This window comes from Myotis davidii, unplaced genomic scaffold (assembly GCF_000327345.1).
Source record: "Myotis davidii unplaced genomic scaffold, ASM32734v1 scaffold282, whole genome shotgun sequence".
NCBI classification, from domain to species: Eukaryota; Metazoa; Chordata; class Mammalia; order Chiroptera; family Vespertilionidae; genus Myotis; species Myotis davidii.
This window is the reverse complement of record NW_006293249.1, coordinates 314,702-325,490: the sequence shown is the minus strand read 5'-3', so window position 1 is coordinate 325,490 and position 10,789 is coordinate 314,702. Positions and strand designations below refer to the sequence as shown.

At 45.9% G+C, this 10,789-nt stretch overlaps 1 protein-coding gene across 2 annotated transcripts in view; it reads left to right on the top strand.

Annotated features, from left to right (window-relative positions):
* The window catches only part of FBLN2 (fibulin 2), a 75,946-nt gene that overhangs the window by 37,015 nt on the left and 28,142 nt on the right, over positions 1-10,789 (top strand). For both annotated transcript variants that reach the window (XM_006766966.2, XM_006766965.2), the window contains exons 2-3: positions 5,554-5,665; positions 7,051-7,180. In XM_006766966.2, coding sequence (XP_006767029.1) covers positions 5,554-5,665; positions 7,051-7,180 — 242 coding nt within the window. The remainder of the gene's footprint in view (positions 1-5,553; positions 5,666-7,050; positions 7,181-10,789) is intronic.

Here is a 10,789-nt window from a genome sequence, read left to right as displayed (position 1 = left end):
GGGGGGGCGGGGGGGGGGGGGGGGGGGTGGGGCCCCCGCCCCCTGTCACACACAAGAGCTGCAGGGCGATCAGGGGGTTTGGGCGCTGCCCCCTGTCATGCTGATCCCGGTGCCGGGAGGTCTCTCGGCTCCGCTGATCCCGGTGCTGGGAGGTATATTACCCTTTTACTATATAGATTAGAAGCCTGGTGCATGGGTGGGGCTGGCTGGTTTGCCCTGAAGGGGGTCCTGGATCAGGGTGGGGGTCCCCACGGGGGGGCCTGGCCAGCCTGGATGAGGGGATGATGACTGTTTGCAGCTGGTCACACACCCTCAGGGTGGGGGTCCCCACTGGGATGCCTGGCCAGTCTGGGTGAGGGGCTGAGGGTTGTTTTCAGGCTGGGGGTGACTGAAGCTCCCAACCGCTCGTTTTTTTCTTTTTTTTTTATTCTGGGCCAGCTTTAGCTCTGAGGCTCCAGCTCTTAGACCTTTGCTCCTGAAAGCAGGTATCTGGTTTGTTTCGGTTCTATAATCGAAACAATGTATAACTCTAGCTCTGAGATCCCGGCTAGCTGAATGCAGGTTTCTGGGGTTTTGTTTAGCTTCTATATTTGTAACAATGTTTCAAACTGCAAACTCAGAGGCCGCTACCAGTGCTCAGAGGCGGGGAACGTTGGAGTCCTCTGTCACTGAAGCAAGCAAGCCTCATGTTCGCTTCAAGCTGCCTGGCTGCCGGCTGCCATCTTGGCTGGCAGTTAATTTGCATATCGCCCTGATTAGCCAATGGGAAGGGTAGCGGAGGTATGGCTAATTACCATGTTTCTCTTTTATTAGATAGGATATTTAATCTGTTGTGAGTTAATTTTTGTATATGATGTGAGATAATGGTCCAATTTCATTCTTCTGTGGACTTATTTTGAAAGAAGACTCTCTTTATCCTAAAATTATTTTTTTTTAGGTTTTCTTCTAATACTGCCTTTATAGAATTGGAATTTATTGTATAGTGTGAGGTAGGTCCCAGCATCACCTGTTGAATCCTTTTACCACAAGGTTTGAATGCCACCTTTATTGCACACTAAATTCCCTTATGCACAGTTCTATTTCCGAACTCTGTTCTGTTCCTCTTGTCTCTATTTGTTTTTATTTTTAAAATTTATCTTTATTATTGAAAGTAATACAGAGGTACCCTTTTTTCCCCATTGACCCTCCCTCTAGCCCACCTCTTACAGATGTCCCCCTTTCCCCCCCATTAACCCCTCTACCCTGCACCTGTCCACCCCACCCCACCCCCAAGCCTTCACCACACTATTGTCTGTGTCCATGGGTTATGCATACATGCACACATCTTCTTTAGTTAATCTCTTCCCACCCACCACCCACCCTCACCTTTCCTCTTTGATTCATCATTGTGTTCCACGTTTCTATGTCTCTGGATCTATTTTGCTCATCAGCTTATTTCTTTAGATTCCACATATGAATGAGATCATGTGATACTTGCCTTTTTCTGACTAGCTTGTTTCGCTTAGCATAGTACTCTCCAGGTCCCTACCTGATCCACTCATCTATTGATCTTAGCTATTGTAAATTGTGCTGCTATGAGCATAAGGGTGCATACATTCTTTCTGATTGGTATTTCAGGTTTCTTAGGATATATTCCTAGAAGTGAAGTCACTGGGTCAAATGTCAGTTCCATTTTTAATTTTTTTGAGGGAACTCCATACTGTTTTTCATAATAGCTGCACCAATCTGCATTCCCACCAGCAGTGTACTAGGGTTTCCTTTTCTCCACATTCTTGCCAGCACTTGTGTGTTGATTTATTGATGGTAGCCATTCTGACAGGTGTGAGATGATAACTTGTTGTTTTAATTTGCATCTCTCTGATAATTAGTGACTTTTGAGCATGTTTTGTTTTAATTATTAGAATTTTAAAGTATATCCTTCTGTTCAGAAACTTTTTTGGGTGTGTGTTTTTTTAACCTTTGTTTCAATCTCCATTCCCAGGCTTCTTCAGCTTAATTAGCTACAAAGAGTGATTTGTGTATAAGCAAAACTGAAAAGAGCTGCAGTATCTAAGTGGCTTAAAAATATTAGCGATCTAGATTTTATCAGATCCATATGCAAAATGTGAACAAGCAGTCAATATAAAATAACAGCTCCCAGTAACTTCTTCAAGGTAATCTTCTTCAGAAGTTGACTGTATTCAGTTTGCTTTATTCTTAGCAGCCTCATCAAAAATCTCCTCAAGATCTGGAACTTCATCGTCATCCTCACCATCCTCTCCAGAAGCAAGTGGTGCTTTTCCATCCACAGATTATTTGGGCAGAGCTTCACCAGTCTCCTTAAACTAGTCAAACTTGTCCCATGCTGGTCTGAGATGCTGGGTCCTAGCACCTGTCAGCTGCCTTGTCTTCACACAGCCAGTAACAGTGAAAGTGGTCGCGGCTGAGATGCCTGAACTTTAGGGCTGTTAAAGGGAACATTGTTCCAGGTTTTGAACATATTAACCTCTTCAATACCAGATGTATTGTTTACCCCTAACTTCTTTAAGGAGAACTGAAGTTTTTATGTCTGCTGTAGCTGCTCTGTGAACCGCCTTCTTCCTAGGAGTGTTCCTTTACCATTATCACGCACTGGTGCCTGCAGTTTGGCGAGCTTCTCCTGATTCAGGATAGTTTCTTTCATCTCCTTGTGGAGAGGAGACAGGGCTGCACTGGGGGACGAGGCTTAGCTCTCAGGGGGTCTTGGGCAGACCAGTTGAGAATTTTTCTTTTTTGGATGAATTTTAGGATCAGTCTGACAAATTTTATGACTAAATAATGTTGGGACTTTGGATTGCATTGAAAATATAAATGGAGGAGAATTTTAAGGTATCGAATCCTCTCATCCAGAACATAATATATATATTTAAAATATATTTTACTGGTTTTCTACAGAGAGGAAAGGAGAGAGATAGAGAGTTAGAAACATCGATGAGAGAGAAACATCAATCAGCTGCCTCCTGCATACCTCCTACTGGGGATGTGCCCGCAACCAAGGTACATGCCCTTGACCGGAATTGAACCTGGGACCCCCCAGTCCGCAGGCCAACGCTCCATCCACTGAGCGAAACCGGCTACGGCAATATGTTTTTAATAATATATACTGTTATACTATTATACAACTTTTTTCTTCATGTAGATTTAGCATGTTTGCTATAGATTTATTTCTAGCATTGTTTCTGTTTTGAATGGGATTTTTTCATATTCACTTTTTAAAATTGAGTTTATTGGGGTGACATTGTTTACTAAAATTATATAATATAGGTTTCAGGTGTACAATTCTATAATACAGCATATGCATATTATATTGTGTATTCACCACCCCAAGTCAAGTCTCCTCTACTCTCTTTTCTATTTAATTGATGTTGGTGTGTAGGAAAGCCACTCATTTGAATATGTTGATTTTATTTTTGGTCACATAATAGTAATAATAATGATGAAAAATTAGTATTCATTTTCATATTGTATTAATTTTGATTCACTTGGATTTTCTAGGAAGGTGAACTCATAGCATCTACAACTAATGATTGTCATCTCTTTCTAATATTTTTACTGCCTCTTTTATGTCTTGTTTTATTGCATTTGCTAGCATTTCTAGGAAACTGGTAAATAGTAGCAGTGTCAGTAGGCATTTTTGTCACATTTTTTACTTCAGTGTGTGCTGATTGTGATGCTTAGGACTTGTTTCTGGTAGATACCAGTGATCACAAATTCTTCTCATTCCTTCTGGTGCTCTCAAGGTGTTGCTGAAGTGTATTTTCTGTGTTACAGAGATAATGGAAACTCAGAAAAGTTCAAGGACTTGAAATGCCCATTTAGCAGATAGAGCTGATGATTCTAGTGAGCTCTCACTCTGCTCCTAGAACTGTGTAGACTGTTAGCAACCCTGGGTGCATTTGTTCCTTTGCCTTGCCAGGTTCTGGAGTTGCTCCAGGATATTTAGAGGGCCTTGTAGGCTTCAGCAGCTGTGCAGCCGTTAGGTCCTCGCTAAGAGAAGGACACTGAGTCTCTAGGGAGGAGGAACAGCTATACACGGTAGCACTAAGAAGCGGATCCAGGCTCAAAGTTATTCCATTATACTCTGCTGCCCCTGCAGATATATGCAGCTATTCTGGATGAGCTTCATTTTTGAATGTCATTTATTTTCAGATCTCAGAGGGAAATAGTTGGGTCAGTTGTATTCCTCATTTTCTAGCACCTTATACCTTATCACCTTTGTAAGATTCTCTCTTGCTTTATTATGTATTTTATTCCCTTTTCCTATTGCCATCCTTCCGCCCCATCAGTTCTCTTCTGTTTGATTTGTGAGTTTTTTTTTCTTTTATGTGTTCCTATGAAACATGTATTGTTATTTTTGTACAATATTTTAAATCTGTGTAATGAATCTCACTTGATTTTTCCTGTTCCCCTCAGTGTTCTGTTCCCTACTGCTCCATATTGCTGTGTGTGCATGCATTTACCTGCACATTGTCACGTGGGCATCTAATCTGTTGTATCTGACAGGTAGAGTCCTACATGGAGATGTCTCTAGTTCTCTTCCCCGACTCTTCCAGTGCAACTTCAGACTTCCTCCACGTCCCTTCCACAGAGACACTGCAGTGCACAGCTTTGTGCCGGCTGCGTGCTGGGCCTGGTGAGGACCCCCCTGGAGTGCACACCCGGGCCCTAGGTGATGTGCACATTTCATTGTGAGAGTCGTGCCAGTTCTCCATCCAGACTGGCTGCCAGTGCCCACTGCCACCTCAGGGCACATTGACTACTTGTTCTGATTTTTTCAGTTTAAAAGATATTTTATGTTGGGGTTGTTTTTTCTTGTTAATTTTCACAATGTTATTATATTTTCTCAGTAGCAATTCTTTGTCAGTTGTAGACATTCCAAAAATGTCTCCTAAGTTGTCAGCAATCTATTATATTTGTTCATGGAGGTTTGTTATACAGAGAATTTTAATTTTGAGGTAGTCAGATTCATCCATTAGTGTATGGTCTGTGCTTTTGAGTTTTAAGACGTTCTCCCTGCCCTCGACTCCTCCTATCCCCCCCAGTCACTGGGATTCTCTCTGTTAACTTCTTAGTTGAGTTGTAAACTTTGCTTGCTGGGGCTGTTGCTTTGTTATGCCTTGTCCTGGATTGGTGACTTAGGTCAGGCTCCTTAGAAGCAGAGCCTGAGTTGGGGTCCTTGTGCACATGCTGGTTCGGGGAGGTGCAGGGAAGGAGCTGGACAGTGCTCCTGGTCCCACAGGGAGCTCAAGTGTGAGTGGCCCCACAGGGCTGTTGCCTCTGTGTTCCCATGATACTCACTGACTGGCTGGTCTCCTCCCAGCCCCCACTTCTGTGGGGCCAACTTAACCTCCCGGGCCTTTCTCCAGAGGAGCTTTCAGTTGTGTGCTGACAGCCAACACGCAGAGGGTGAGTTACCTGCCCAGTGATGGGCGTGTGGACAGGTCCCGGCAGCATCTGCTATGTTGGTTGACCCAGATACTTTGGAACTGTATGCCTCCAGTAGGGTGGTGACTCTGCCCGTGTTGCCACCCACAGTCTCCACAAAGGACCTGATCGAGACTTGCTGCGCAGCTGGACAGCAGTGGGCCATCGACAATGACGAGTGCCTGGAAGTCCCTGAGAGTGGCGCCGAGGGTGATGTCTGCAGGTAGGGCGGGCAACCTGGGGCAGGCAGAGTTGCCCATTCACCTTCTCCAGATCCCGGCTTGCCTTGGACTGTGGGCCCTGACAGTGCACATGGTTCACCTGCTTCCAGGTGCTCAAGGGTGATTGGATATGGCAGCTGTGGCCCAGTTGGTGAGGCTTTCTGCAGGTGCAGAGAGCCCAAGACTGGACCCCAAAGTAAACTAGCCACATAAATTCATAGTGGGCCTGATGCACATAATCAGGAGTGTACAGTTTGGAGCAAGTATTAAAGGACCATTGGCACCCAGGAGTAATGGTGTGCTTCTCTAACTGCTGGGCAGGGCTCCACCCACACAGGTTATACTCACTCAGCTTTGAGCTGGGAGCTCAGTCCTCTTTCCCCGCTTTGCTATCCCTGGAGTCTCTAAAAGGGTGGCCTTTCACCATCCTCTTCTACTGCCTGTGCTGATTGTTTCTTCTGTCTCTGGTATCTCAGCAAAGGCATCATTTACACGCAGGCCAGCCTTGTGCCAGGCCTGGAAGACGTGTTGATCAGCCACTCACTATTTCTTTTTTCTAGAGACACCATCTTTTCCAACCTACTCATTTTTCCAGACAAAGGAAGACAAGGTTCAGAGAAGTAATGTGATTCACCCAAAGCCATACAACTCATTGGGAGCAGGGCCAGGAGTAGACCCCATGTTTCCTAATGTCCAGCTCACCATACCTCCTTTAGAAACACTTGAATGCTAACCATGTCCCTTTCCTTTTCTTCTGTTGTCCCACCAGTTTGGGGCTATTTAGGAGTTAGAGCATGCACCAGTCACAGTCCTGGAGTTTTGAGCTGAGTAGCCCTTATAAGTAGTGGATGCTTACAATCCTATTGTGATGGGAAACTCACTGCTTCATGGGCAACTGGTTGTCACTGGTAGCCCTCCCTGGGACATGCTCTTCCTCAAGCGGAGCTGAACCCTGCTTTCCCACAACCCCTGACTCTGTGTCCTGGCTCTGCCCTCATGCTGCTGGCTCATCAGCTGCCTTTGCCCCAGGGCAGCCCTACTGAGATTGGGAGGCTTGACCAGGAACCCTGCAGGCTACGCTCCTCCATGCCAACCAGGATTGGGTCTTCCTGTCTTTCTCGGCCCCATGTGGAGTTTGGAGTGTGAATTCCCCTTTACTCATTGGTCAGGACATACAGCACTGAGACCAGTGGGGCCCAGACCTAAAGTCTTCTTGGTTAAGGAGAAACAAACCCATGTGACTCAGAGGGGGATGTGCTGGCCTTGCCAATGCACCTGCCATCAGCACTGCCCTGCTCATATGGGCTTCCCTTCTCTGAGCCTTGGTTTCTTTCCCTGGGAGGATGGGGTGGGTGCTCAGGTGGGGCTGAGGGCACTTCTATTGCAGGACAGCTCAGAAGCACTGCTGTGCATCCTACCTGAAGGAGAAGAGCTGCATGGCCGGTGTTGTGGGGGCCAAGGAGGGCGAGGCCTGTGGGCTTGAGGACAGTGACACCTGTGGCATCTCCTTGTATAAGGCAAGTCCGACTGCAGCCTTTGTGGCCTGAGAGTCTTTGAGGACTGGGGTTTGGGTTCCCCTGTGGGACTCCACAGTGAGGGTGACCCTCTCACATAGGTCAAGGGTCTCTTCATCTGCATAGAGAACATCAGCAGTTATTATATTGACCTACTAATTCACAAAATATTTACTGGACACCAGTGTATGTCAGGCCCTATTTTAGGCATGAGGGATGCAGAAACGAGTAACACAAAAATCCTTGCTCTCTCTGGGTTTTCCTTCTAGTCAGGGAGACAGATGGAGATCAAGGTGAGTATGTTAATGTTCACTATATTAGAAGGTGATGGTGCCAGGGAGGAAAAACTGAAGAGAGGATAGGGGCAAGCTATGTCAGAGATTGGGAGGTTCTGGAGTTTCATCTACAGTGGCTAGAGATGGCCGCACTGAGAAGGGGATGTTTGAGTAAAACCCTGCAGGAGGAAAGGGGTGAGCTGTGTGGACTTCTATGTGGGAAGTATCTTCTAGGCCTGGGGTGCAGAACATCTGGCCCGGGGACCATATAAGGTCCACAAAAATCTTTTGGTCTGGCCCTGCCAAGGCATTAGGGATGAGTTAATTAAATGTTTTACCAAATATAGCAGGCTAATTTTTAAGTTGATAATTTTGTATGGCTTTCGAATGATGTTATAAATATCTGATGTCCCTTGGCAGAAAAAAAAAGGTTCCCCACCCCTATTCTAGGCAGAAGGAACAGCAAGTGCAAAAGTCCTGAGGCAAGTATATGCTTGGCATGTGTGAGGAGCAGCAAAGAGGCCTGTGTGGCTGGAGTGCAGTGAGTGAGGAGGGAGTAGTAGGAGCTGAGGCCAGAGAAGTGATGGGGCAGACCCTGTCCAGCATTATAAGGATGGTGGTTTGCTCTCAGTGAGGTGGGAGACACGGAGAGTTTTGAAGGACATTATCTGGGTCCCTTCTGCAGTTGTGGGGACCAAGGGGTTCTTCTCCATGGACAGTGTGATCAGGATGGAATCAAACCTCACCAGGCAGTCATGGAGCAGAGAGAAGAGGAGGGCACTTCTAGCAGAGGGAACAGTGTGAGCCAGAGGCAAGAGCCTATGGCAAAGAGATGTGGGTGGAGGTTGGGGGGAGGCTACCAGGAGTCCTCTGGCTCTTACATGAAGGACAGTAACTACTGTCGTGAGATATTTTGGGATTTTGGACTCCAGGCTGCAGGTATGCGATTTACAGAAGACCAATTAGTGTGCTAGGGCTCACGTTGGCCTCAGGTGGCAGGTCTAGGGACAAGACGTCAGTTTGGCTGCAAGTAATGGAAACCTCCCTAAACATTGCTTATTCTGTCATATGCTGGTGGTTGCAGGCAGCCGGGCCAAAACTGACAGAACGAGTGGCTCTGTGGTCTTCAGGGGCACAGGTTTGTTCTGTCTTGTTGCCCAGCCAACTGGAATATGCTGTCTCCTGGTCCAGAATGGCTGCTTGAGCCCCAGGCAGCAGGCTGCAAGGATGGGGAAAGAGCCCCTCTTTAAGTTATTTTTCATTGTGCCAAATACACAGAATGTAAAATTGACCATCTTAATTACTTTTTAGTGTATAGTTCAGTGGCATTAAATACACTCACAGTATTGTACAACCATCACCACCATCCATTTGCAGAATTCTTTCATCTTCCCAAACTGAAACCCTGTCCTGTGTAACACTCACCCCATACCCTTTCCCTCCAGCCCCTGCAACCACGCTTCTACTTTCTGTCTCTATGACTGACTACTCTAGGGACCTCATATGTATGGAATCACAGTCTTTGTCCTGTGTGATTGGCTTATTTTACTGGGCACAGTGTCCTCCAGGTTCACTTATGGTGTTGCAGGTGTCAGGATGTCTTTTCTTTTGAAGTTGAATACTATTCCATTACGTGTATAGAGCACATTTTGTTCATCCGTTCATCTTTTGATGGACATTGGGTTGTTTCTACCTCTTGGCTGTGTGACCAATGCTGCTGTGGACACAGGTGTGAGAAGAGGCCCTCCTTTGAGGACAGACAGTACTTCCACTAACAGCACATTAGCTAGAACTTAGGCCAGTGGTCACACCTAGCTGACAGGTGGCTGAGAAATGTAGTCTTTATTCTGGAGAGGTCACATGCTCCACTGAAAATTGGGAAGAAGGGAAAGCAGACACTGGGGGCCAACACCTGGCTGGTTGTGCAGCAGAGGACGAGGCAGACTAGGGCAGTGGACAGTGTCAGGAACGTCACCAAAAGAGATGTTTAGGAGAGAGTATAAGGAGTTGAAGAGGGGTCACAAGCTTGCATGAATAACAGGGACATTTGGAGGAGGGTGACATTTGGGAATTGCTTTGGACTTTAATTTTTATCATGGTGGGTTGATTTTTCCTAAAAACAATTGATATTAGGGAAAGGACTTTGGTGACAGAAAAGTTTTGAATCCCATTTTTGTCTGTATGTTTGATCCTGAACCAGCCTTTTTTGAGCCTCAGCTTGTCCATCTACAAAATGGGGATAATAATGTATGTCTTATGGGGTGGTTGTGAGCATCAGAGGTAAGGCAAACTGAGTATTTATTAAGTACATGATGGGTCTTGACTAAGTGGAAGTGGCCACTATTGGGTGATGCAGGTCTGGAGTACCAGCTATTGCTGTGTAACAAACAATCCCGAACCAAGTGATTCTTGACTGGCTCATCTCATGAGGTAGTTTTGCTGACCTGGGCCATGCTCAGCTGATCTTAGCTGAGCTCACTTATATGTCTGCTGCCAGCTGATGGCTCTACTGGCACTTTCTGATTTAGGATGGCTGCAGCTGGGATGACTTTTCCCTACTCTATGTGGTCTCACAACTTGTAGCAGACTAGCCTTGGCTGTTCAGTTAGTGGTGGCCAGGGTTCCAACACAGGGAATAGAAGTGTGCAAGGCCTTTTGAGGCAGAAGCTCATAACTGGTATATTGTAACTTCTATCTCATTGTATTGGCCAAAGCAAGTCATGAGGTACCACCAAGAGTTTAGAAAATAGTCTTCATTTTGATCGGAGGAACTGCACTATCACATTGCAAGACAATGGATACAGGGAAGAGGACACGATTGGGACTATCAGTCAACCACAGTAGTTTAAACAATTGAAGATTTTTTTTGAGGTGAGCAGTCCAGGACAGGGGTGTAGCTACACAGTATCTTCAGGAACTCTGGCTTCTATTTTTCTATTCAGTCATCTTTAGCTTTCCCTTCCATCTCGACAGTCACTTCATGTCCCAAGATGGTTGTTAGAACTCCAGCCACCATATTTGTTCCAAAAAGGAGGAAAGGGCATGTGAAAAGGATGTGCTTTCAAGTTGAGTCAGCCCCAGTTCAAGCTTTCCTGAAAGCGCTACCCAGTGGTCTCCTAGAATCAGTTGCTAGCAAAAACAGGGTGAGAGGAGTGGATGTGACGGGCTAATTTGCAGTTCTTTTCATAGAGGCCATTGATTAATTATTTCAAAAGACTTGCATTAGCCCTACTCTGAGCCAGACATGGGGAATGGAGAGCACATACTGAACCGAAGAAACAAGACAAGCTTAGTTCACTCTCATTTATTAGCTCCTCTGCTGCACATCCCAGGATGC